This window comes from Stigmatopora nigra, chromosome 22 (assembly GCF_051989575.1).
Source record: "Stigmatopora nigra isolate UIUO_SnigA chromosome 22, RoL_Snig_1.1, whole genome shotgun sequence".
In the NCBI taxonomy this organism is placed as follows: Eukaryota; Metazoa; Chordata; class Actinopteri; order Syngnathiformes; family Syngnathidae; genus Stigmatopora; species Stigmatopora nigra.
This window is the reverse complement of record NC_135529.1, coordinates 5,698,379-5,726,199: the sequence shown is the minus strand read 5'-3', so window position 1 is coordinate 5,726,199 and position 27,821 is coordinate 5,698,379. Positions and strand designations below refer to the sequence as shown.

The following is a 27,821-nucleotide window of genomic DNA, read 5'->3' as shown; positions in this document are numbered from 1 at the left end:
AGTGAGACCACACAAAATGAAAAGGAAATGTTCCCAAATGCATTTAATTTATCAGGTCAAAACATCACAATACTAGCATCATAAGACAAATACCAGTTATTTTAAAAAATGTAGCCCTTTTTGTTTGGAAACACAGACAATTTGATGAGAATTCATGCTACACAAAGTTGCTGCTACATGTTTTTAAGATTTCAAACCAAAATATTGATACAGAAATCCACCCTGAAAGGAGGATCAACACTGCATGCCAGTATAAAAAAAATCACTCAACTCTGCAGCTCAAACAGTCCGACGACCAAGTGATACAAAAAATAAATTTAAGTCAAACACAATATCAAATGTTCACATCAGTGCAATTAAAACCTGACCTATTGGCTCTAGTGCCATCAATATAGCATGCAAGTAAAAATCCCTTTTATTTACGTGTCATTTAATATTCTGCAAACAAGTCATCTATAATGTTCAGTGCAGCTATATTCGCAAACTGTAAATCTCACAATGCCATTTACTGTAAATATCCTGGTAGGAAAGCTTGATTACAGTTGTCTGTGTGGTATTTGGTAGACGTTTTGGAGCACGGCTGCAGCATTTTTGTGCGTGGATGGGTTTAATCGACTGTTTTTAAAATACAATACAATGTCTTCTATGTCAGGTGGAATTTTTATTGCTCCTTGTTTAGCCAAAGCATCCCATATCTGCTCCTCATTTGTTCTTTCTGTCCTTTGGCTTGCTCGAATGTCAGTAATCAAGCATGCCCTTTCTTTTTCACACACATACACACACACATACACACACACACTTGCACAAAACAAAACCCGCATGCGTGCCTCATCCCAGACTCTGTCGCCCCCTTTTCTTGCCTTAATGTATTCACCAGCAACTGAGTAGAGGGGGTTGATTACAAGGGGTGGTGTAGAGTAAGGATTGGGGGTCCTACAGTACATCACGATAAGGGACTGCAGCATTTTCCACAGCATGACAACTACACAACACCTTTCGCCTAAACAAAAAATCCTGGTAGGTGCATAATGGCCTGGGAAGGAATGTATTAAGGACGGGTTGGTTACGCTACCTTACTGAATCTAGAAATATTTTATTCCAACTGTGAAGAGAGCGTCCTATAATATCTCTTCATTTAGTCTTGGCCTTCTTCTGACACATTCAAAAGGAAGACTCAACCAATATTGCTGCTTCTCTGCTTCGAGTCTGGCCAAAAAAAAGGTTTCTTTCCAATCAGGCTGCAAAGCAAGCCTCAATAAGCCAAGTGAGAAATCAGACACCTGGGTGTCTGTGCAATACATAGGCAATAAGGCCTTGTTGTGTGTCATGTCAATTCCTCTGTGACGTCCATGAAAGTGAAGCGCAAAATGAAAGTCGGAAGCGCCTGCTTAGCGGGTGGTGAATGTAATCGTGTAAGCGCAGCGTCTAGTAATTCTCATTAGGAAATATATCAGCTCAGTAAAGCAGGAGGCCACAGGGTATTAAATTTCCAGCCATTTAGATCAAGAGGTCCTCTGAACCCCCCCACGCCCTGCCCCACGCACTAAGGTGAGAGTCACATGACGGTGCAGCGGTTCCTCTGCAGCGCCCCTTGCAGGCGGATGGAGGTGTGATTCTGCCGCAGGCCACGCGCCACGGCGATGCCCAGCAGCTCCTTGAAGAGCAGAACAACGTGCCAGTTGAACTTGGCTGAGCATTCCACATAGCCACACTTCCATGTTTTCTTGACAAGAACCGACACGGCCCTGCGGGGCATGAAACGCTGCCGTTGGAGGTCTCTCTTGTTGCCCACTACCAGAATGGGCACCTCGCTGCTGCTGCTGCCTTCCCTGCAAAGTTTGACATGCATGATTAGCATGTGGGTGCTGCGCATTTGCAAGCTTGAGCTATTTGCAGCTTCGCCTGCCTTTCTTCAGAGGAGTGAGGGGGCGGACTTGGAGACCTCATGGGCCCTACAACGCGAAGGGGGAAGAGGGGGCGGGTATTTGGTCTACCACCAACCAATCTGTGCAGAAATGCTTACAAGCAATATGGAGAGAGAAAAGAAATGACAAGTGGGCATGAATTTGGGAGGAGGAGTGATCACTGAGTGTGATTAGAAACATCTCGTTGATCGTCAATATCAGGGTGTGCTACAGTACTAAAATTTAATGGAGGGTGGGTTTTTGAAGAGCTCAGTTTGGTTCATTTTCGGTCCAAAAAATTCAGGAAAAATGAGTTTGGTTCATTTTTGGTCCAAAAATGCAGGAAAAAATGACTTAAATGGATTAACCTTATAAAATGTACACAATAGAACTGATGTAAATACATTTTAGTAGTGTTTTAGTAATTGTGCGACTGTGTGTGAAGGACAATGACAGCTGCACTTCAAACAATTTATTTGTTCCTCTTTTAGGGACTTAATAAGGCCTTCTCTTTGTCACCGTGTGCCTCATTTATGGCAAAACCGGGCATATTAGCACATCTGACAGGACAGATGGCACGATAGCTAGAAACACTAAAAAGGCTTCAACAGAATGATTTTGCAGCCTTGAGGTGAAATTTTAGAAGACTTGGGAAAAACACAGCACAGTAATCACACTTTTTTTCTTCTTATCACAAGCTGCATACAAATAGTATATTCGGAAGGACCAAGATTTACTGAAAATTTTGCCTGCAAGCTAAACAAAGAAAAATATAATCTATATATATATACATTTTTTAGCGTGCAACTAAACAGTGTGCATTCTGTCTAAATTAAGTGGAATATTTTCTTATTAGAAACAACTATTCTCCCACCTTGTCATGCTTCAGATCTTATTGCAGTATGTGATTACACACGTGTGCTGCATCTAGTACTCATGTATATTTTTTTCCTCCCAGCTTTGGTTTATAGAGCAATTACCACACGGGCCATAAACTTTTCACATTAACACCAAGGTGGGTCAACGGCAGCGCGGGGGCAAAGTAGTCGTAAAGCACCATGCAAACCAAATGAAGTCATCCATTATTCCGTTCCTAATGTAGCGTAGGAGCCTTGCCAAGTGTTATTTCCATCTCCTGTCACTTTGTCGCATCTTAAAAAGTCATCGTTGAATCTCGCGTCACATTTGAAGTCTCTCGCATGCGCAAGGATTGAACCGTATGTCATTACTGAACTTTCAGATGTTGAAGGGGGTGTATGGAATGAAAAGATAAAGTATTAGCATCGGCGGCCTATCGATCACTGTCATGCTGCCACAAAGGTGTTTATCACTTGGCTGAAATTGTAAGCTTTCTTCAAGATAACGGAATGTCATCGCTGATAAAGGGACTGGCTAAGGAAAGTTTTGTGTTAACCAAACCTGTTTTCTACGATCTGCTGTCTGATCATCTTCACATATTCAAAACTCTCCACACAGCAGATGTCGTACACGAGGATGTAGGCGTTGGCATTGCGAACGCCGCGGCAACGTAAATCCAGCCACTCCTGGAGGACACACATGGACAGATAGTAAATCATTATTTTAATGTGTGTTCCTGGACATTTCATAACCAGAAGAAAGGTCATTCTTTCATACTTTGAAACATTTAGACACTAGCTATTTGCATTGTTTGATTGAAGTGCATTTTTTTTCTTGGTATGAGTGTATTTGCAAATTGATTACTATAATTTAAAAAAAGCAATGGATTATGCATTTGTATTAACAGATTCATATAATATGGAATTCAAACAGATAATGCAAGAATGATACACTTTAGCAGACGGATTGGATGTCTATTAATAGAAAAAAATTACTTATTGACGGTAGATGTCATAATCATAAAAATAAAAATGCATTTTTGGTGTCAAACAAGATTTTTGCTTATCAGCCTTGTTGGTGATCGAGTTTATGATAGACATATTGATGTGTAGGTTCATTTTTCCACAGGAACAGCAACTTTTATTCTGTTGTAAAACCGTGGCAGTTTTACGGTCACATGATTTTGAAGGATCTGCATACATATTCTCATTCATTTCCCAAACCGCTTATCCAACGCTTACAAATTCTTGTGACAAGGCATTCTACTGGTTAATAATGTAAGTAGTTGCGGTTATTGTGGCCCGATACATTGGCTACAAAACTAACTACACTTATATTTATACATTAAAAAAGGGAAAAAATGGAATGGACAGTAATAATAGAGATAGGATGAACAGCTTGAGCTCGTATAATTATTCCGCTTGGGCTCAAGGTCATTGGAAAGTAAGAATTGCTCCCGCTGGGTGGATGACCCCCAGCAAAGACATAAACCATAGTGAGTGTCTGTCATAAAGTGCAATGTCCTAGCTGGGGCCCATGAGGAAATCCAACAAATGTGTTTTCATCCACACAGGCCACACAAAACATTTTTTTGTCTAACATACATACATTTGTAACAGCTATAAGACACAGCACTGCAGAAAATGTTTTATCCCGATGTAAACAAAACACATCTTTGCATTAGTGAGCTAATCGATCACCAAATTCCACCAACTCTGCAAGTCTTGATAAATTGCCCATCGAATTACATTACGCAAAAAGATGATGGAAAGAGTGATTTTTTTTTAAATGGCTGTGATGTCAAGGCTGGAAATGTGGAAAGTAGAAATGAGGCATTGCAGTAATGTTTGTGAAGATGGAAAGATGACCTCGGATGAAACTTTTTTTTTCTTCCTCGAAACCATCAGGGCGCCGCTATGATTGAATGGTTCGCACATGTAATCCAGTGGAGTCTGTATTTTTTTTTATCCCTTTACCTTCATACCATCTAATTGAAGAGAAGCAGGACAAAGGAAGGATGCAAAAAAATATCACGAGCTCAGCCTTAATCCTTTTATAGGAAATATTAACGCTCACTGGCACGGAAGAAAACATTAAAGATTTAATGTGTCATGACCTATTTGAATTAAAGATGCAACTTCTAATATGCTTCGTCTTAACTTTTGTTCCCTTACTGGCTCGGAGAAAACTGCACATCATCAAATTTGATGAGTAATTCAATTATTTTGGTGGGGCCAATCACTAACTTCCACAGATGTTATCTTCCAGGCTACAGAACACTTAGGTCATCATAATTGATCACTACACATCAATTTTGGCACCATCCAAGGAGGTTTTGTTTTTGTGATTCCCCTGCCAGCCACCGCACTCGGAAAAATAACACATCAAGGAATTGATTAGGAATCTAATTTTCATTTCATACTTCTGATTAACATTTCACCCTTCCTTGGAGAAGCAATGATAGCTCTAATTAGCCCAAATCTCCTCCACTGTTGTATTTACATGACAGCACTCCATCCCCAACACAAAACTGCGACGTGGGGAATCTTATCGTCACGTTGAAGATGTGACTTCACGCTGCACAAATACAAATAAGAACAAAAGGCGGAGAGGCGCCAGGGAGAGGATTGGTGTAACTTGCAAAGATGGAAATGCAAACACATTGGAGGGAGCGCGACTGGCAGAGGAGGGTGAGGACCGCACACATCTGCAGAGTTAATGAGGCTGCTCAAACATGGAGGCAAACGTGCAACACTGACATATTTGACATCAAAGGAAGAGCATTTGGGGGGGGGGGGGAGTAGACTAATAGGACAAGTGACTTAATAACAGCTTGTCAATACAGCTCCTCCTCATCTGACAAGAGGGAGACAAACGCTGGCTCTTGCATCTTGTATTCTCATCTCATATCCTCTGTGTGGTCCCAGCCTGTTTTTAAATGTGGAGGAGGAAGAGGAGGGAGAGGGTGATGGGGGAGGAGGAAGATGGGCACAGTGAGAGAATTTCTCCATAGATGATCACAACAAAAGGGAGAGGATTTTGCACAGTGCCGATGAAGTCAAGTGGATTTTTAAAAATGCATGTCTTGGCATGTTTGCCGGAGCTTGCGGGAGCCCGGCTGTCAAGTGTGGCGCTACTGTTTGGTGACTTCTGGGAGGGAAAAAGAGCATCTGCTCGTTTCCACAAGAGCCAAAACACAACACGTTTCCCTGACAACAGCAAACCACAAAGCGGTGCAAGTCTCTTATTTAAGGAGCCCCATTGGAATCATGAGGATACTCATGTAACCTATGACGGTTTGGGTGTAATGTAATTAGCCTCAAGCATAGGTCAACCAATCAGATTTGCAATTAAAATATATATCGTCCACTGAGGATAAAAACTTCTGTTAATCAACAGGGACCTTAACAAGAACTGTAGATCTGTATAGCACAAAACCTTCTGAAAAATTCACACTGTTCTACACACTATAGAGACAATTGCTTATTAGACAAAAAAAGAATTACCAGACTTATTTTGGGAAATGTGGTCGAGATAAGATAATAAAGGAAGCTTCGTTAAATCATTCGAATGCAGTCCATTTTTCACATGAATATAAAAATGGTTTGTTTGAAAATATTTTCTGCTTCTTTGCCAACTCTATTCATTCATTGTGTTAGCGTCAATATGTTTCACTTTTTAAATGTCAAAATACACCTCACCCACAGTGAGTCCAAAGTAATATGCTTCTCAGTAGAATCAGAATACATTAATGAACCCTATGAAGCACCTCCCTATGTGAGGATACCATTATCTTGAGGTACATTTGACAGAACAACAGGATGACTATTTATTTAAGCTTTGAATCAAGAAGAGTGTGATCCAAATGAACCATGCAGTCTATCTGCTTGATCACTGATTTCTTGGAAAAAGATTATTCCACATTTTTGGATGACATTTCCAGAGGTGCTTTGGGGAATGGGCGTTTCATATTTGTAAAGCTCAAAATTTCATCATTTGGAAAATTATGTAATTCCAAGCTGTTAACATAGATGGAGAACACTAAGACAAATGTCCAGACGCCAGTGCCTGAAATAAAGGGGAATTAATAAGCCAACTGCGAGGCCGTTATCACATCTCATTGATGTACTATGGCATCTACTCAATATTATCAGCAGAACAGACAGCCGCCCTACACGACCCTTAAAGTAGAAAGATAGGAGTCTTGTTTGTTTGCAATATTAGACTCAGATTTTTAAGGGACATTAATATGCTAATTTCTTTCCAAAATAAACGTAAAGTGATGAGTTATTGCTCCAAAGCACAGAGGCGTGCTGACTCAACCCACCATGACATTTTCGAGGAGTCTATTTGGTCACTTGTCCTTTAACAGTGCCCATTACACTTGATTCAACCTTTCTAATTGACTACACTGAACGGCTTCTGGCTCCCCCGTTTGCTCTTATTCCTGCCATTTATCAGGCAAAGAGCTTCTTTTCCCCGAACCTGTGGTTAGAATTCTACATGTAAATACAGGTAATAACTGATAGGTGTTTTTTAGACATTTCTTTCCCTGTGGATGCTGATCAAATGGAGAGAGAGAGAAGGATTTGAGTTTTTCATCAAAATGCTAAAAAGAAAACATGTAAATAGTCTTTCTTGAGTCATTTCCATATCAAAGATTCTCACTCACCAAATGGAAATTGACTTGGAATCAAAGCATGGGCAGGGTATGAAAATTTCTACACTTGACTTCATATCCAATATTTCAGTTTAACTAGTTCCATTTCTCTGCCTGAAGCACTCCAAAGCGAGCTGGGCGGTGATTCAAAAACACGCCATGTCTCATCAGCTTGCTCATTATGAACAGAGGACGTGAACACACAATGCAAGGAGCCTTTATTACAAGCCAGCCATGACTGGAATGAGAAAATGAGTAAATTTAAGAGGCAAAAGGGCTTAGAACCTTGGCAGGTTATCTGCTGAGAAAAGGCCACACTTAAATCTTGTTCCTAGAAATGTTGCAACGGCACTCAGCTAAATGGTTTTCTCTCTATGTGGATGCCTACCCGAGGCCGTGACGGACGACAGAGCGCATCCCCGTCACACCGAGATGAAGTGGTTCTCCGATAGGAATCAACACATCTGTGTGCTTTAAAGCCCCCCCGTCCCGTGTGACTCAACGCGTGGTCCACACTTCAGCGGACACGTGGCACACTCGTGGCGTCTCGTTCCTGATCCCCTTACATCTCCTCAAAAAAGGGAGTTAAAGCGTCATTGAAATCGCCCATTGCCAAAAAGAACATTTCTGCCAGGGCGCCAGATGGCGGAATAAAACCTGGAAATCAAGACCCACTTTTCTTACCTCGTGCAAAAAAAAAAATGATTTCCACGCAGGGAAGTGGAGTGATTGCACAAGAGTAAAATCCGGTTCAGTTTTTTCCTCATAAGATTGTCACAGTAGAAATCCCCTACCCCAGTATCCAAAATGGTACATTCCTATCATCTTACTTTATCCTCCATATCACACATTAGTGATATTGATTTAGACTCGCTGTTTACATAGTCTCACATTGTGATTTAAGGATAAGATGCTTGATTACGCTAAGGCTTAAATTCGTGTAGCAGGATAGAAATGTGAATTTTGCCCAGTGAATTCTAGCCAAGACTTGCATCTATTGTCTCGTTCGAGTTAGGGCACGTGGTGGTAATTGCTATAATTTGGTCAGAGTCCCACTGAGCGTAATAAGCATGGTTAGCTTCACGGCCTTCCAGTAAGAGTATGCAAAGTTGGAGTTTGGATACTTGGGGGTTAGTCATATTTTCTTTAAAATTCAGGTGGGCATTTGATTATATAGATGCTGTAAACGTTTTCGGAATATGGTGCATTTTATGTCATTTGGAGCCTCGGGGATTGAGTATTAAGATGACAAAATGAGGGTGAACGTTAATGCAATAAAGAGTGAGGAATCTCAGCATATCAGCAAATTCTCATGTGTTCCTGCACTGAAATTATTCAAGATAACTCTCAGGGTGATAGGTTATACTTCCATGGTTCAAACAGCTTAACTTAATAGTTGTGATGCCAAAGCAATCTGAGAAACGAACCACACAGCATTTTGAAGCAACTAAATGTGGTGACCTTGGAGATTAGGCACCTGAAAAAAGTCAGACTCTTGAAGTCAAACCCTCAACTGGAACATTTTGGAGTGCACTTAGGGCACGCAAACCTTGATCTTTTGTTTAGTCCGGGGGAAAACTCTTTCAATGGAATGTTAAACCTATCATATATAATCTATTTTTTTTTAGCAATGGGATATCGTTTTACCCTGATGAGAATGATTTGAAAGGTTGCAGTCTTTTTGAGGCAAGGGACCATTACAGCCTCAGAGTTTCAGGAAATTTAATTTGCTGTCAATTATTTAGTGATTTGGGCTTAAAAGGGATAATAATGAAAAGCGCTCTGACATCACAGGTAAAGACCCAGACTAAAATTCAAACCTGGTCTCGTTTGAAGAGACAGACAAAGCTATGCTAAGACTTAACAATGAGAGCAAGAGTAATTCCACCTGCTGAAACCGACCCAAACTGTCAGCCTGCCCTCTCTTCCACCTATAATGATATGTGCCATATGACCTGTGGTCACGACTAGAGGGCAGGCGGTTCTATTTTAAAAAGGTTGAATTTGAAAAGCAAGTGCTGCGCCAATCTATGAATCATCACCCTGCATTTGAGCTGTAAGTGTACAAAGTCTTGCTGAAGAGGGATGAGGAAGACATGGTGTGGTTAATAAATAACAATGCCCCATTCTGTTCTCACTAGGGACACTTTAAAATGTCAAAGTGAAGCGTTAAGTCTATTGCGTCTCCATAGCAACTACGCAAGGGACATCTAAGTGTGCTAAAAGAAATAAATATCAGTGTTGTGGAATTTGACAGCATACCAAAGAAGAAGAATAAAAAAAACGGATCTAAGTACACGAAAAGTGACATTGTTTCCTGTAAGAAAAACAAAGCCAGGCAAGATTAATGCCTGGAGGTGCACTCTGTATATCCATGTTAAATGCGCAGATTTGCACTTTAGGGAATTTTCATTTATGGCACAAGACTTTAAAATCAATAAAAACAAATATTTAAATATCCATTTTTGTACTGTTACTAGATCTTTGTATTTTGAGGCAAAAAAATACTTTCACTCTTTATGTAACTACAAGTAAAATACTAGTATTGATGAACAGGAGATAAAAAATAAAAATAAAAATTTAAGTGCTACTTTACCTGACTGGAGCTGGATGGGAAGGAAGATATTGGCGGGACATCCAGAACCTTTAGCTCATACATGCTCCCGTTAAGGATGACGGAGGGTCGGTACACATATCTGGAGCGAGTCGGGGTATACACCTCCGAGAAGTCATTATAGATGAACTGGCGAATGATGGAAGTTTTGCCCACTCCGGGAGCACCGATGACAGCGATACTCAGCGTCTCCACCATTCCTGGTGCCCGGGGTCAACACCATGGACACCGAGAAGTTAAGATCAGTTTCTCGATTGTGGGTCACAGACAGCCAAGTTACAGCGCCGGGCTGGAGGGCTCAACAAGAAATACACGCCACTGGCAGACGTGTGTTCTCTGTAATCACATCCTGTGGAGTGAAAGTCAACACATTAGGGTCAAAAATAACAACATTCAAAAAAAAGGCCACTTTTTTTTTAATGAGTTAATCCTATTTCAGGGTGAATTATTGTGTAGGTCACCTAATTAACATTTTACAAGTGTGGCCTACATGACCCAAATGCCATGTCTGCATTGACGCCAAGTCTCAAATATGTGTACATAATTATCGTCTAATATTAAACATTATTGTTATCAATATGATTGGCTGGCAAGGAATTCAGGGTGCTCCAGCACCCCAGCTACCCTTGTAGGGATAAGCGGCTCAGAAAATGAATAAAGAAGGATGAATCATTACTTTTATATAATATTTCCTATGAACAATATATCCTAGTATATGACTCACTGCCTACCAATGACAATGTTAAATGTACATTTAATTTAAACTATGACATCCAGCTGTGAAGGGCTGACAGCGATCATTTGCTACCAGTCAAAAAGATTTGGACATCTAGCACAGTCAATGGCAGCAAATGACTTAAATAAGTAGCCTACAAAGGATGAAAAAACATGCCTAGTGTGCAAAACAAACTTTTTGATGAAATACTGGAATCACAAAACACTTATGTAACCGATAATTCTAATGTTAAATGTAAAATATCGTAGTTAATGGAAAAATATCAATACCTTTGGCATAAAGGGTAAAAAAGTTAGATTTAAAAAAAGAAATACCCAAGAAAGTAAAGTGTTTGTGAGCCCCCACCCCTAAGCACCACCCACCCAGATGGACATAGTGAGACCCAGGCTCCAGGCTGACCTTGGCCGTGACGAAGATCCCTCGGTGTCTTCATCGCCTTTTCATCCCCACAATGCACCGTTCACACGCACCAGTGTCTCTTTCTCTCTCTTGCCCGTCGCCGCGGCGCATTCCACGTGTGCTAAAATCCCACACTGCCACATACTACTCGTCCCCAAATCAAATCGACGTTATGGCCAGCTTTATTCAGCTTCTAGTCATTCTTCAGAGGAGAAAAGATAATCCACCCAGACACGAGCTTTCTGTTCTGGCATCCTATTGACGAGCCGTGCGTCTGCGGGTAGGAAGGCGGGCGGGCAGGCACTAGCCTCTCTCTCTCCCTCCCCCCTCTCTCTCTTCCTCTCATCCACGTGATTTGGTGTGGAGCTGTCACAAAGATGCAGGAGTACACATCATCTTGCATGGGGACATCACCTACAGTGACGAGAGGGTCCAAGGCCAAGTCCGACAAGATGAGCGCCATCCATCAAAACTCCACCATGGTCATGGCACTACTTAGTTCATTTTCTGTACCGCTTACCCTCACAATATTTGCGTGGGGTGCTGTAGCCTATCCCAGCTGACTTTGGGGTCAACCTGAATGGGTGGCCAGCCAATCGTAGGGCACAAGTAGATCATATTTAAGGGTAATTTAGTGTTCAACCAGCCTTCCCTACATGTTTTGGGAATGTGGGAGGAAACCAGACTACCTGGAAAAAAACCACACAAGCCTGGGGGAGAACATGCAAATTCCACACAGTCAGTTGCTACTTATGTGGCCTTCCCTGATTTGCGGTCGAATGCTATGGTGTGGTCCAAAGCTCCATTAGTTCTCAAATTGGACTAATTACATCTGGTGTCCACTGTGTCTAATGTAGTTTGTGACAGCCGGTCCCTTTCGTGCATTAAAAAGGAAAAGTAGAGCCAGTTAGGTGTAGCAAGAGTGAGTTAAGTCTTGATGGAGCAAGGGACTTTTCAGGTTAAAATAGGCAATAGGCCATGGATGAAATTGGAATTACATACATGTGTTTGATGTTGCCATCAAGTAATCACTTCCAGGATCTCTGATGTTACTCAGCAAATCATCATCGGGGGAATAAACCAATCAATAGCAGGGAAAACAACCTCATAGCGAAATCTTATTGGATTCTTACTATTAATGATGGAGGGAAGTGGTAGATTGACTGAGAATGTCTAATGTGATGTTATCTGACATCTTTGAGGACACGCTCCATCAGGACAGAGGCTGCCTTAGGCATAAGCAAGCTAAGAGGCCATCTGGGCCCTCAAGCATTGGAGGGAGACATGAAAGTAGATTAAACTTTCAAAAGAAATGAAATAGATGGACACAAATGATAACAATCCTACATTGAAATGCTACCCAGTAAAAAAAGGAGAGGGGATGGTGTAATCAAATGAAGTTTTTGGGCTAATTTTGCACATAGCTCACCGAGGGATCGTTACTCTGCGGAAGTTTTGTGTCCAGCTCAGCAACGCCACCTGTTGGAAGAATAAACAATCAATCTTATTGATTGCCCGTAGAGCAGGGACAATAGTCACAATAGTGATTGAAGAGACAAAGAAGTCAGCACTTCAGCATGTGACCTTCATTCCGCAAGGGAGCGTTGGCTTTCGTCTTGACTCAACGCGGTCGAAATCCTTGACTTTAAAAGGCCTTTCAAGGGGGGGCTTCGACTCGAGGGTGCCGTGGGCAGCTGTAGGGGAAAATCAAAAAGTTAGTGGAAGGGGAGAAGAGATGAGCTCTCTTTGTATGCAGAGCCGACAAAGCAGTGTCATCTGGTTTCAAAAGGTTCAAAGAGATCTATTGCCGACACTATTTCTGGGATGAAACCAAAAAAAATAAAAAATCTCAACAACGAAATTACAGTTTCATTCCAATGCTGGTGTTTAGCCCAGCCCGCCCAAAGCTTGGCAACTCATCCATGAGACAGAAGGCAAAGAAATACCAGGACAGTAAAAGAAAGGACTATTACATTTCAGTACTTGCCATTTTCAGCACAGCCAACTGCATATTGCCAGGGAACACTGTGATATTTTTTTTTAAAAGGATTACAAAATGTTATCTACAATTAATATAAACACTTAGTGTACTGAATGATAAAAAACAAATTCTCTACTTTCTCCATAAATAAATGTTTGATACTATCCTTTCCCATTCTTTAACATTCAGCAGCAGGGTAGTTATACTACTATTATCCAGTAATGTGCAAGGCTGTAAGTTTGACAAACGTTGCACAATATACTGAAATACATATTGAAAGATACTTTGCCATAGTGGATCATGTCGCAATACATTTAAATCCTTAATACTCATTCCAAATTATTAGCATATTCATAGGCAACAATGATACTGAATTTAAACTTAACATCTGTGCATGTAAAACGACACACACATCTTAAAACCCTACTTCCATTTGCTGCTAAGGTTTGACAAGATTTACTTCTCTGGCGGTTACAAATCCTGTAAACAAGGAATGAAAAAAAAATAGTGATTCAAAATCAGGACGACAGCTGCGCCCTTCCAATTGGGTAATTACGTACGAAGAGCCAATTCATCCCGTACTGAAACGCACCTGAAGAAAAAGCAGCACAGCGGAATTGATCAAGAATTTTAATATTTTTCTTAGATGTACACACGAAAGACAAACAAGAAAAAAATGATTCAATATTAGTTTGTTTTTAAACAACAGACATTCCCAAAAAACAGTGGCTTTACAGCCAATTGGATTGGATATTGAGCGATAGAAAAGGTGACAGATGCTTAGACTCTGCAGAGCTGAAGAAAAGGACATCAGTGCAGTCACTGCAGGGGGGAGAAAAAAAATCCAATTAATCTTTGGAGCACGAGGTTGAGACTGAGCGCTGTCGTCGCCAGCCATACCAACAAACGCACTGATTATTTTAGCACTACGAACTGCCGCTTCATCATTTAAACTTAGCCCATTATAACCTTCATGCCAGTTGAACACATTTGTGCTACCCTTGACGCAAACATGACAGTCACATCTAGAACAAAAAAAATTAAAGCAGGAATGACTACGATAAGAGCTAAGAGGGTCACTGAGTCCATAAAAAGATCAGCTCCAACCTTATAAATGAAAGAAAGAACCAAAAACATTCTACCTGCAGCTCTGCCATGCATACAAAGTGTTTCAGCATATTTGGGGAACTTTGCAGTACACAGCACCCTAAATAAATAAGATTGTGGTGTGAACGGCGAGACAGCATTCGGTAGGATTTCCACGGATTTCCTAAATCATTTGGTTCAATTAGAGGGAACTAATGATTTAAACAAACTAGATTACATTGAAGAAGAAATATATATGGAAAACATAAATGACAAAAAAAAATAGGAGAGACAGACAGTTTGCATCAACCAGTGTGTCCTGCACTGCATGACAGTGAGACTAAGTCCACAGGCAGAAGAAGCAGATTGTAGCCTCTGGCCCATCAGTGTTTACTGTTGCATTTTTTTGTTTTGTTTTTCTTTTTCTTTTCCCCCCTTCTTTTCTCAGTTCTTCAGCACCGCCTCATAGCTCTGGAACACACACTGGGAAACCTCAGGGGCTTTGCATCTCAGAGAGACCTGAGAAAGATCACAAGCAGGCTTTAAGAACATTGCAATGGGTAGAACAAGTTGTATTAAGTATTGATGTGCATATATAGTAGATGCTTGCAGATTTCTTTCATCCTAAATCGTTGGGGAGGGAAGTGATTTGGATTCAGTGCGTGAAGGGGAGATAAAGACGTCAGGCCTGTTTAAATTCCAGATTTGAAAAATATCAAATAAACTAAAAATTAAAAAAAATCTAAACTTATTCTCAGTGAATGACTGACTTCAAGTGCCAATGATTGACCCAAAGTAATGAAAATTAACATAACATTTTTTAATTACACTATATGACGACCAAGTATAAAATATTATAACATAAAGATATGGTCAAATGTATTCATGTTTCCAACCTTTAACCAAAACCCACACAATTACCATCTGAGAGGAAAGAAAGGGGGGTGCAAGCAGCACTACTTCATTGGTCAGTCAGTTGCTATGGGGACACGAGATAGTAGCAGATGAGAATGTTTCCAAAAGATAAGACGCGCGCCATTTCTCCAACATTTCAGACCAACCTCAAATTTGCCTCCTACGATGCCTCGCTTGCAGAGCTACACGGCGGCTAGCATCTAAAGTCAAACTCATCCATTCGAAAAGTACGCTGGTTAGAACAGTGCCGAGCAGAACTGAGACAAGACGATAGTATCCAAGTGTAAGAAGTAAAGCGTCATGAGAGAACTGAACTCAATTAAGTGGCAGGTCTTGCAGTCTTTTGGGGGAGAGATGCTGTGAAACTGTTTCAAATTTCTGTTCAGCCCTTATCACGATTAGTGTTAACATATTTCTGGTGGAATGCAACAGAGGCCCAAAAATACGCAGTGGCCTGACTCGCTTTCATATCTAAAAATAGCCTCCGCCGACGTGGCTTCAGCTCGGCATGCCAAGGAACAAAGTGTGAGCAGGCAGCGGCTCGAAGGCGAGCTGCGGAACTAACTGGGAACACCAGCTTTATTTTATTTCTTATCACTAATGAGCAATTATCTCAAAGTAACACCCAAACACCCATAGAAACAGGATCCGCAAAGGCGATCTCTTCCAGCTAATATATATATACACAATGTATTATTTTGTTTGTATATCTGTTTTCAAACATGATAGCTATTTTGGTTTGTTGAAAAAGTAAGACAAATGTGTTTTGGAGGGGATGAAATGGATTAGCAGCAAATCTAGTCTAATTTGATAAAGTAAATTGCATTAAAAATGTCTTGTGGACGGACAAACTTGTAAGTCAAGGCACGAATTAAAAGAAATAAATTTAAATGAGTAAATTTCTTTGACCTTTGATGTAAAAATGTTTAAATTAGAGTTGCCACTTTAATTTAGTATATAAGAAAATTAAATGCATATTACAATTAATCTGTGATTAATTTTAACATAGCACTTGAATAGGAACTATTTTTACCCAGAAACAAGCATTTTAACCCTTTAAGGTCCATTTTGTCTGATTTTTGCATGCTTTTGCTATGTAACAATGTCGCCGAGTCCAGCCATGAAGGCTCCCTCTCAATTACAGAATATTATTAAAGGTTCAAAGTAGGATTAGACACGGTGTGTAATGGAGTGCTCTAACCAGAACAAACAACAAGATGACACGAGGAGCAAGATGGAGGTCACACCAAGGTTGTCATTCACAACTCATCAAGCAGAAAGTCTCGAGTCAAACATGATGCATCATAGCTCTGACAAGCTCAGACACGCACCGACACGCAAATATTGGAGTCATAGAGCAATCTTTGCCTTCCTTTACTGTCGCTCTTTACTTCCACTCGAGCATGATTGCGCATCCGTATTTATCATGTCTTCTTTTTCAACTCCCCATTTTCTGCTCATCCCATGTAGAAAGTACACCCAGGTATGAATACATATAAGAAATTTGGAACTCGTTTTCATATGCGATTTGGTTGGAGAAAAGTTTGAAACGATTTGAGAAAAATGTTCATTGGCAAAAGAAAGTAAACAACGTAATGGAGCGATCCACCTATTCCATGCTCAATGTGAGTCGGCCTTTTTGTATGGTCACGGACCGTTGGAGTGCAGTGGAGTGTTTTATTGATTGGCTTTGTTTGGGCTTTTAGTCAGAGTTAAAAATCTGTTTCATGTTTGAGTGGAAATCATTCGTAAATACTGTGTACTCACCGTGTAGTTAGGGTTTCCTGTCTGAGCCCTCAGCTCAGCAAGTACCCAAATTCCATTTGAGAGTTTCATGGACTGGTACAGCATATCCTGGCCCTCTACAGTTCGCTTAGCGATGGTAAAGATGTTGCTTCCTTGCAGTTTGTTGGAGGCCGCATCTTGCAAAAAGAGTACAAAAACAAAGCGTTATTGGAACCAAAATACGACTAGACCAGGGTGACACACAGTACTGAAAAATTTAGTCCACAATTGACTAATAAAAAGTCCTCCACATGGTCTGATTCGCTGATGTGATGCACTGGCACGTACAACACAATTTCCGTGCTCGTGTGAAAAATGATCCGCGAGGGCAAATTTCCATTAAGCTGTCATTAGCATTTCTTCTCCAGCTCAGCTCCTCTGCGACTTGCATGAAAACCAAATTATCCAACATAAATAGGGACTGTAGAGCTTATGAATTGTCATTAAATACACTTTGCTTCAAATGAATGCAAATAAGTCATATTTGTCCCACTCTATGATGTATGACGCCAGTCTACAGCATCGTCCTTCTCACCTGAGTTAAGATGGCAATCGTTCAGCTGGAACTTTGACTCATTTTCATTCGGAATGTCTTTCCATGTGGCTAAGAACACCTGTCGTTCTGCATATGAAAAGACAAGGTAAGAATAAATTATTTGTGCTAATGGAATGGGAGGTATTTCTACGCGAGTGCAAAGCATCCAGAAACAGACACGCAAACAAGTTGCATGCATTGTATTGTAATAAACAGAAATCAATAATCAATTCAAAATACATACAGTATAAAACTTTTACGTCCCTCTTCTTGTTCTTTCATTTATTTACTAATAAAGCTTAATATGCTACTTGTAGGTACCATATATATATTGGCATATACAGTCGTGATATACAAGTGACACTTTGCACGTATGGTGAGATACAAAAAGAAGAAAAAAAAAAAGAATCTTGACATTACAATTTATAAGCCCATTGACTATAAGGCGCTTCCAAACTGAAAGATGTCGACCTTAGCAACGTTAAAGGGATTTAAGCCTATTGAGTGAAGAGCTGCAGCAAAAGCACTCACCCATCTTCCCGTCCTCTACAAAGAGCATGCTGATGGGGTACTGGCAGCTGAAGTAGAAGACGTCAATGTTGTTCTTGACGGCCACCTAGGAGACAGGCCATGTTTGAGGGGGAAGGAAGATGGTCGGAGAAAGCAATGCAAAAATAATTACATGTCAAGGGTTTTTCAAAAATGGACAACACTGATGCGTGTGAAGGGCTAAATAAGAAAGCATACTGGCAATAGTGCACTTTTGATAACCCGGCTACATTCAGTGCAACGAAGGAAAAATACAAGATAAAAAGAGTACTGTTGGCATGTGGGGGAAAAAGGTTTATTAATCTTTTTTCAATCTAAATTGTTTGCTCAGTTTATAAAACCTTGAGTGGAAAAAAACTATGCTCAGGAGAGCATAATGGTACACCGTGTCATTTCTGTGAAGTCTGCAAGTGTTAAGACTAGATGCATTGTATTGTTGAGGGGGAATTAGACTGAATTAAAATTATATCTTTTAATGCCTTGGATTTTACACATATTAACATGAATATTTTAAAGATTTGAGCACATTTGTTTAGACGACCCTTGTGGTTGTACACAAATTAATTTTCCATTCTGGAGGGCTTTTTTTTGAAGGTTGTACCATAACATTTCTAATTAACCCATCAATTTTGTTAAGATTTTATGCTCGAGAAAAAAAAAAAAATAGGCATGCCTGAACAATGTAGTGCTTCCACTAACTACAGTCTACAGTAATGTATTTATTTTTATTTTTTTAAACTATTGGAAAACTAACAACATCATCTGCCGTGATACGACTGGTAGTGTGTAAATGACATTTCCATGTACAAACGTAAACATCTCAGCTTTGTTCCATCGACCCCCCCCCCTCATTAAATGTATTATTTACGCAATCTAAGCGATTCATGCGGAGACAAAGTCCCATGATAGGAGGCCTCTAAGTGTCAAACAATATTGACAGAGACCTTGGTGCGGTTAGCCTGCAGGCGAGACAAACATTGGCATCATACAAACTCACTAGCCACTTTATTAGGCACATCTGTTGAACTAGTTGTTAATGCAAATCTCTAATTTAATGACATTAAACTGCTTCAATCATGTCTTGCAGTGAGTGAGCACGCAATTTGGCACTTCCTATTTGCGATCTCAGAAAAAGATCAAAGTCTTAGGCACTCAAATACAACATGGCCACCATCAGAACGTACAAAGTGTTAGCGGGAGCTTTGTCTCGGCTATTTGGGATCTTCGCAAATCAGGCTTTAATCCCTAAACAAAGTATGATCAACTTTAGAGCCACAATGGACAATCCACTCTTCTCATTCTCCTGCTGTTAACATGAGTTCTTACTGTAGAGCACGTACATGAGCATCGGAGGACCATTTTTTAACACCGTGTCAGGAAGATGTAGTAGAACTGCTATTAAATGATTCATGAGGCAGTTAATGAAGCCATCTGCTATCTTAGTTAAAGTCATCACTTGAGGAGCTGGCACCCTGCGCAATGCATCAGGTGACTGTGATTAATTATGAATAGGCTGAAGTCATAATGCTTCTTTTGTCCAAAGCTTCTTTTTCATTGATGGCTTCAGGCAGTAAAATTGTGACTACACATTGTGGATTTAAAGTGCACTCGAAATAGTGTTTTAGGACACTACTTTCCATTAGGCAAAAAGACGGAAAAATTACTTGAGTAGAAAAACAGCAAAGGGCCAAGACAAAAAAGCAGCCACATGTTGTATAACTACTAATGTTAGCCCCCACCACTCACTTCCCTTCTAGAAGCACTTCTTTCTTTTAGGCAGCTACAGACAGCTCCTTTCACTATGATTCAAAACACTTCATGCACCTATTTGTGTGGGGCTTTTTCAAGGTTTTAAATAAACATAAGTTTTTAGGCTCCATTTTTTAATAATTTAAATGACTAAGAGAATATTCATAGAAGGACTTGTCATTAGGAGTAGGCAGTAGAGTAAAAAAAATATTTCAACATCTAAAGAAAATATAGTTGTGATCTATTGGACTCTGACTTAACGGATTTTTGGATTAACAGTATTTGCTACAAGGATGCTATAAACACCAAATGTCCCAAAGGCCATTTTAAGTACATTACCTGCAGGTTATTGAGAGGCTCCATCTTCATGACAGGTCCAACAGTGTTGAGAGGAAGGGCCACTTCTATACTTTGGTTAGGGCCAACTGGAGTAAGAACCTGGAGAGGACCAGCAGGAGCCAAACCAAAACTAATACCGGAGAAGAGGAAAAGAGTGAAAATGACAGAAATATGTACATGCACTATTAACTCTTAAAAAGCAAGGTTTCACCTGTTTCTATTGAACTGGATGGCAAAATCAGTCATGACACTCATTGCTTTATTTGTAAGGGTCATTTCCATTTGAACGACCCCGGCTCGGCGACCAAATGTGCCAGTAATCTCCAGGCCCTTAGCCTTCATAGCTGGAAGCCAAAGCTAGAAAAGGGATTTTTTTTTCCAATTAGAAGCCTGGTGGTGTTTAAAAGTTATTTAATTGCACTTTTTTTCAACTTACCGTTTTGGGAGGCACATAGATACTGACTGGCATGCCGACTCCACCGCCAAGGTCAAATAGGTCATCCAGACCACCACTTACAGGAGCGGTGAAAGAAGGCGGTACAGCAGCAGGTGGTGCACCAAAGCCAGCTGTCATCTGCAGGTCATGCAACAAAAGTAAGTAGTGGTAGATAGTGTAAAAAAGGAAATTGATATTGAAAAGCAGCTATTAACAACACAGACACCCTAAATTACACAAACAAATTGCTAATTGGTGTAGAGCTGCTTCAAAAGTTGAGTGAATTGCAGTAACTTACAGCAGGACTTCCTCCAAGGTCTCCACCAAGCTGGAAGTGAAACAAAATGCTGAGTGAATAATTTGTACACCAAAAATTATATTGTGCAGGTTTGAGGAGATTGGAAGATGAGTGAGAAAGTGCAAGCATGGGAATTGGAAAGGGGATAGATCCTTTTACTGTGAGAACATCCCTCACAAACGATGGTGCACGTGGTATAAAGACCTGGTGACACTAAACCATGTGAAACTATTGTGTGGCAAAGTGGGGGCTCACTACCAAAACATAACATTTCCTAAAATAGCTAACTAATATTGACAAACAACAACATTGACACAGAACATACACTGAAAAAAATAAAACTTCTTGCTAGCTGTGTAAACTGATCTTGAAATGATACTTGGAGCCACCACTGTGGTGGGTTGGGTTCAATTACAGCTTGGAGTAACACACTGTATCTGTATATGCTTAAAGTGACCATGTTCAAACTACTCATGATAAAATGTTGCCTTCAATTTACTTATCATTTTGAACTGTTGCGTTTTGACCAATGGCATTTACCCTCTTTACCCCATCAAATTTATAAAATATAGAGAAATTGGTTGACTTACAATTTTGAGTTCTTCCAAGTTTTTTGTATTGTATTATCATTACTATCTAATTTTATTTCTTTACAGTGTATGGATTGGTCGAGTCATTTATAGGCCACAGTGGTACAAAAGGGGACAAAAGTGCATTCTAATCCCTGGCCATGGAGGTCCTGTGGACCAACCTCAGTGGGGCTGTGATCTGGGGGCGATGGGGATTGATGAAGGGGCTGCGGTGACTGAGGAGTGTCCGTCCGCAGGGGAACGGGCGGCTGATTAAAAGATGAAAAACATTGCAGAGCCCACAGGTAAGACATGGAGATGGTGGCCTGCGTCCAATTATGGCTCAGTAATAGTGATACATGAAAATAATGCATGAGACTAAAATAATGAAGTGGAAAAATAGATTGTAATCCTTAAAATGGTTTAAAATGTTCCCTTCCCACCCTATCATTACCGGCTCAGATTCATCCCCCATCTGCAGGTGCAGCATTGAACAAGGAAGGAAAAATATACATGAAAATAAAATTTGGAACAAGTACAGGAGAGTAGTATTGAATAAAAAAAGGAGGGATTGCACAGGAGAAAGAGTGAAAGATTCTCAAAATTGCTGAAAACTTTTACCAGGCTATCCAGTCCTCCTCCGAGAAGGTCCATAGCCCCCATTTGCATTCCGGAGGAGGGTGCTGGTGGTCCAGTTGTGCTTGTTGGTGTTAGATCCAGATTGAGCAGATCTCCAAGAAGGTCCTGGGATGGAATGACTGCAGGTGGTGCCTCAGTGACACTGGCAGAACCTGGGTCCGGGCTTTCCACGCTTTCACCGCTAACAGATAAGGATTGAGAAAAATCAAAGATTAAAATGTTGATACTTTGGGTTATAGCAAGTAGTATGTGAAGGTCATTTCATTGCAATTTAAATGAGGATATTTTAAAAGGTTTAGATGTTCCACAGTTTTCATATTTGAGAAATGTGTCTGATTTAAGAGTGTTATCTATGTGTTCACTTCTGCTCTGCTTGTTGTGTTAATAAAAGATAAGAATGACTTACGATCCAGCACTGCCGGGGAGTCTCTTGTGTTGAACGCCACGACTGCCTTCCACAAAGGCGCTGGGCGGCTTGTGATAGACGGAGGCCAGAGTACCAATGTGGCATATGAGCTCCTCCAACAGTGTGGGCTCAATCAAGTCAGTCTCCTCGGAGATTAGGGGCTTCTCAGCCAGAACCACCTCCTTGGCAGCCACTGGATCAGTGGAGAGAAGACGCCAGTAAATGTAGCCACGATCCCTCAGGTCCGGATTATCCGAGTCCTGGATAAAGAAACATATTGAAGAAGCATTGACACCAACAAATATGGGCCTTGACAATTGTGAGCAAGGAATTGGTTTCTCTTTTTTTCTTCTTTTTACCTGAGTAGCCAGACTAAGGACCTGCTGCACCAGCTCTTGGGTCTCCGTCGGTTTCTTAAGGAACAACTTAACAATGGCTGTTAAAAGTTGCAACTGCACCTGATTCATGCAAAGAACAGAAGTAGTATATTTTAACACCTCTCCAAAAGTTACCTAAAATACATACATCATCACTGTAAACTATTTCCCCTAAAAGCATCAACACACCAGTCTGATTATACAGAGTGCCCTAAAGCACTCAACGATAATTTTCCATACTTGATTAGGAGCCCTTGTTTTGTATTAACATTGAAACTATACACGTAAGTAAAGTTGCTTTGCTTAAAATGGCTATCAGATTGCATTCTCTTCCCCCCCTTACCTGAGTGCTTTCATCATGGAAACCCTCCAAAAAGCTTTCAAGTAGTTCATCAGCATTGTCAATGCGCTCGGCGTACTCCCCCACGATCCAAATCATAGCTGCTCGGGCTTCCGGTTCGTCCAGTGAGTCCAGGTTTTCACACAAAGTGGCAATCACACTCTCGTATCTTTAAAACATGAAATACACATAAAATGTTAATCATAAGATGAGCTACAACAACCAATGACTGTCTTGGAAAATAATAATAAATCCAGGATTAAAATCTATCTAATACTCTGTACAAACACTGACAATAAAAACATCACTGCCATCTGCTTTTGTGGACGTGCAATTACCTTTTATTCCAGCCAAGAAAAAAAAGCATAAAAATAATAATAATAATAATAGTGGCATCGTCGCTATGGCTTTAAAAAGTGCCTAGACTATTTGACAAAGCCTGCCATTTGGTAAAAAGAAGCCAATCAAATTCAGATGAAGGTACTTACTTATTGGGGTACTTGCGAAAGATGTCCTTGATGACCACAATTGCTTCCTGCACAACATAGTTGACCTTTGTCTGGATAAGGTCAAGCAGGGTACTGACACAGCGCTCCGCGGATTGCTAATGATAGAAAATTACATTTTCAATTATAACACTCACACAATAAGATAAGTCCATTTGTAGGCCAGATAAATAACTAACACTGTGTAATGGAATTCAGTGAGAAACTCTACAATTGTGATGCATATCTCTTTAAACGCAGAAAAAAACAGTATTGCTCTGGCTTGGAAGTGAACATTATCTATATATAGCTTTTATATGGAAAAACACTAACACAAGGGTTTCTCTATGAATAATTTACTGTACTTAAAGAGAAAAAAAATGCAAAATGACTACAAATAGATGTGGTATATGGTTTTAGCGCCCCAACTAAACCATATTGTAATCAAACATTTATTGTTTTTGTATCGAATCGCAACCCTTGTATCTCTTCATATCGAATCAGCCTAATGCCAAAAAGTGTCAACCGTAATTACAACTAAAATGATGAAATGTGTCAGTCAAACCCCATCTTACCTCTACTTTAATAGCACAGCGTCCAATTGCCCGTACGGCTTTACGGACAAAGTCCACATCCACCTCAGTGGCATATTCCTTCAATTCAGCCAAAACCTGCAACAAGACCAATCAATCATCAGGGTGCTATTTTGTCCAGAAAACCTCACTTTAAAGATGATTGTAAAAATGACTTTACTCTTTTAAGGTATATATACCTGGGCAATGTTAGCTTGGGATGCCAAGCGGATCATGATGTCCAATTTCTCCAGTTTAACATAAATCGGATCATTGTATTTTACAAAGAAGACCTTCATTTCATGTTTCAGGATCTCTGGTCTAAAATGTTAGCACAGGGTATTTTAGCCATCAAAAAGTAGAATAAATGCAGGTGAGTGTCACGAGTCACTATTGAAAAGATTACCGTCTTTGAACGATGAGATTAATGTTTCTTAGTGCTACATATTGCAATTCGGGCTCGGCAGACAGGAGAGTGACCAATGGAGGGGCCAGCTTCTTCAGTAAGGTTCCATAGTAGTCGAGGTCCTTTGGCAACATTTCCATGAACTTCATGAGAACCTTAACGGCTGACAACACCACGGCTGAGTTTGCGTGAGAAAGCCTTGGAGTAACACGCTCGCAGATGCTGGTAAACAGAGGGGTTGACGAATGAGGAATCAAGTGTGAACAGTAAGGATGAAATGGTGTCTTATAGGACCATCTTCATACCTTTGAGACTCGCGATCATCTCGAGGCGTGTAATTGGCCAGGCAGTCGAGAATGAAGATCTGTCCCCACTCTGTGCACTCATTAAGAGCTGTCAGCAACTTGTTAATGGTTTGAGGGTTCAAGTCTAGAAGATTGCTGTTGGGATGAGACTCTGCGATCTCGGAGAGGGCTGCTACCGCATTTGCAACAACCTGAAAAATACAGCATGCCGGAACCATCAGGATAAATACGTGACCAATCTTGGCTAAGCATTTTGGCCTATGGGATTTGTACCATAGGGTTGGAGTCTGAGATGAGGTCTTTGAGAGTGTCCAGAAAGCCTTGGTCTTCCACCAGTTGTGCGTTGATATCATGGAGTTTGGCAACACACACTGCTGCAGTCTTCCTCACATAGGGGTCTTCATCTTTCAAACACTTCCTAAGTGGCTCGCAAAGGTACTCTGTGATCTTGTCCACACGAATGCAGCCCATGGTGCGAACAGCCAGGGCCCGAATTAGAGGATTTGGGTCTTCACAGTCCTGGATGGTCAACAACAAAAAGGCACTGTATCACACATCTATTTACATTGCTGTGCTAATAATGCAACCCAAAAATGCACGCTCAGATTTTATTTTCAATGAATGATTGATTATACCTTGACAAAGGTGTTCACAGCCATGATAGCCATATCAGGTTGACTCTTGGCGTAGTTCATTAGATAGAGGTAGACCAGCTTTTTCAGTTCCAGGTTGTCCGTCTGCATGCAGTTGACAACATCCGGAAAGAGCGCACTGGTGGGGCAACAAGACATAAAACCAAGGAGTCAACAAGGACAATGACCATAAAACTTATCGTCATCAGTGGCTCACCTGACATCCTTTCCAACAGTCATAGACGCTATCACTTTCTTCACTGCTTCCTTCTTTTTCTCTTTTTTATCACTGTTGAGCTCAGCTTTGAGCTCATAGATTTCACCTAAATAAATAAATGCAATGTCAATGTATAAACACGTCAATAAAAAAACTCATAACTTATTCCTTTAAAAATGGCGATAGAAAAGAATCACACAAAGTACAACCATACCTTTTTTGGTGGTGGTGAAGTACTTTGAGTCTGTCATCTTGGATCCAAATTGTCGGTTCTCCTGGGGAAAAAAAATTAAAAGATCAACTTATTTGCTTTCAGTTAAGAAACGACATAAGCAAAAGGAAACCCTCGAAATCCAAGTGCACGGAAAGGCTAGGATTTCCTGCCTTTTGGCAGAAAGGTGCCAACAAAATGAGAACACAATGGATTTTGCTGAAAGAGGAAAAAAAAATCCCTGGTCAACAACTCTTCAACCATACACTAATGCTATCTGTCAACAAGACCTTCCACATAAAGTAAGGTTACAATCCAGCCATTACGGTCTTTATCTTTATTTTATTATTTTTTTTCGGGGAAAACCCAATATTTACAAATTGGTCCAAAATGCATTGATGATTAGGGGTGTGAAATTATATTGCTACGGTGATATATCTATTTGCACCCGGAAACAATATTGTTTAATAATATTACCAACAAAGTGTAACCAACATTTTCCACAACAAAAATGTCAAGAAATACACTTATTTGCCTACAAAAATGTTGCCAGAAAATTAAGTGTCTGATCCCAGATCCCAGAGGTGTGCTGCGATTGGCTGACACGCAATTAAGGGTGCACCCCACCTCCAACCGATAGGCTCCAGCACCCCCCGCAAACCATGACTCGGCGCAGAAGATGAATGAATGAAAAAAACGAGTTGGCGTTCTTCATCTGGCTTCGTTAAGCAAGCCTGCTGGCCTCAAGTTGTTGATCAGATAAGATCCTGGCAAGCTAACCTCGCGATCTAAACGGGGACAAATGAAAACTAATGCGTCAAAATGACGCCAAAGTACCACTGCGCATTTTAGTCGTTTGCAAACCACCCGCAAACTTGTTCAATTCGCCAGAAAAGCCACTAAAATGTTCACTCGCACCGAGCTAGATCAGTAGCTTAGCCCAGGCTAGACGGCTCAGAATTTAGACTTGGGTGGAAAAGGGACCATCTTTAAACGACAAGTGTTTTCAACCTGCGATCCGATTTGTTGATTTAGTGACTACTTGCTGCCAACTACTTACGCATAGTTGGTTGGCCCATTCCTGCATGTTTCCGGTCAAAAGAATGATGTGCTAAGTGCTAACGTTAGCCGCTACGGCTGTCAGTGTCAGCTCGCCACTTCTTCAGTGAGCCCAGTCGAGACATGACCTTCTAAGAGCGGGTTTAAGGAAGCTTTAGCCGGGATGGTTAAGCTCTTAATCTGTCGACCTATTTTAAAACTTACCCAGCGAATTAGTGCACACTTTGGATTTCGAAAGCACGCAATAAACACAATAAATTGGGCGAGATCTTACCGTGACAGACGTGGAAATGAGCTGTGAGCTGGCTGGAAATGAGAGCGATGTTGTTTGCTTTCGTCTCTTCCCACTCCGCACACTTCCGTTTTCTGCGAAATTAATACATTATAAATTTAAAAAAAATGCAAACACGCAAGAAAAGACAAATGCAAAATTTAAGAGGTGATCATTAAGACTAATACTGAGTATTTAGTTAGTCTTGAGCGTTTCAATCTTTTTTTGCTGTGCTAATATTTTTGCTCAACAAGTATATACTTTAATAAGTCATTTATAATGGGCTTTTTGCATGGGTGAGTTTAACTGCTAAGGGCTATTGACCTCCAGTTTAATACCTGTGAAGAAGTACATAGTTCAACTTCAAAGTTCATTTTCAATCAAAAATGATGTTTCACAACACCAAAGTTATCAAAATGAATAAAGAGAATAAAGTATGAATTCATATGAATTAACTGGTGCATAAAATGCCATGAACAATAAATAAA

At 40.5% G+C, this 27,821-nt stretch overlaps 2 protein-coding genes across 6 annotated transcripts; both read right to left on the bottom strand.

The window, feature by feature from the left end:
• Window positions 1–38: 38 nt before the first annotated feature.
• LOC144215614 (ras-like protein family member 10B) lies at window positions 39–11,456 on the bottom strand. The gene is made up of 4 exons (XM_077744665.1): window positions 11,172–11,456; window positions 10,019–10,385; window positions 3,324–3,448; window positions 39–1,829 (listed from the first exon to the last, which is right to left on the bottom strand). The coding sequence occupies exons 2-4, from the start codon at window positions 10,232–10,234 to the stop codon at window positions 1,556–1,558; spliced, it is 615 nt and encodes a 204-aa protein (XP_077600791.1). The 5' UTR covers window positions 10,235–10,385; window positions 11,172–11,456; the 3' UTR covers window positions 39–1,555.
• Window positions 11,457–13,768: 2,312 nt separating this feature from the next.
• Window positions 13,769–27,434, bottom strand: LOC144215657 (AP-1 complex subunit beta-1). 5 transcript variants are annotated; one of them, XM_077744720.1, is made up of 24 exons: window positions 27,337–27,434; window positions 26,007–26,067; window positions 25,793–25,898; window positions 25,579–25,714; window positions 25,217–25,462; window positions 24,944–25,134; window positions 24,639–24,860; window positions 24,433–24,553; window positions 24,236–24,331; window positions 23,664–23,779; window positions 23,179–23,344; window positions 22,818–22,916; window positions 22,459–22,718; window positions 22,035–22,233; window positions 21,868–21,888; window positions 21,596–21,682; window positions 20,845–20,874; window positions 20,547–20,684; window positions 20,322–20,467; window positions 20,111–20,240; window positions 18,005–18,089; window positions 17,474–17,560; window positions 16,921–17,075; window positions 13,769–14,757 (listed from the first exon to the last, which is right to left on the bottom strand). In XM_077744720.1, exons 2-24 carry the CDS (start codon window positions 26,041–26,043, stop codon window positions 14,683–14,685), a joined length of 2,949 nt encoding a protein of 982 aa, XP_077600846.1. In that variant the 5' UTR covers window positions 26,044–26,067; window positions 27,337–27,434; the 3' UTR covers window positions 13,769–14,682. The 5 variants fall into 5 exon arrangements, with proteins under 5 accessions (XP_077600846.1, XP_077600844.1, XP_077600848.1 ...); XM_077744718.1 differs by lacking the exon at window positions 27,337–27,434 and adding an exon at window positions 27,064–27,205; XM_077744722.1 differs by lacking the exons at window positions 21,596–21,682; window positions 27,337–27,434 and adding an exon at window positions 27,064–27,205.
• Between the last annotated feature and the right edge of the window lie 387 nt (window positions 27,435–27,821).

Coding starts and splice junctions, on each gene's coding strand:
- LOC144215614 (XM_077744665.1), bottom strand. CDS start 10,234: ATGGTGGAGACGCTGAGTATCGCTGTCATCGGTGCTCCCGGAGTGGGC. Junction 3,449..10,018: donor TCCCATCCAGCTCCAGTCAG/GTAAAGTAGCAC, acceptor TGTGTCCTCCAG/GAGTGGCTGGATTTACGTTG. Junction 1,830..3,323: donor CAGCAGATCGTAGAAAACAG/GTTTGGTTAACA, acceptor CAAACTTTGCAG/GGAAGGCAGCAGCAGCAGCG.
- LOC144215657 (XM_077744718.1), bottom strand. CDS start 27,090: ATGCAGGAATGGGCCAACCAACTATGC. Junction 20,685..20,844: donor ACCTTGGAGGAAGTCCTGCT/GTAAGTTACTGC, acceptor CATGACCTGCAG/ATGACAGCTGGCTTTGGTGC. Junction 18,090..20,110: donor AGCCTCTCAATAACCTGCAG/GTAATGTACTTA, acceptor CCTGTCTCCTAG/GTGGCCGTCAAGAACAACAT.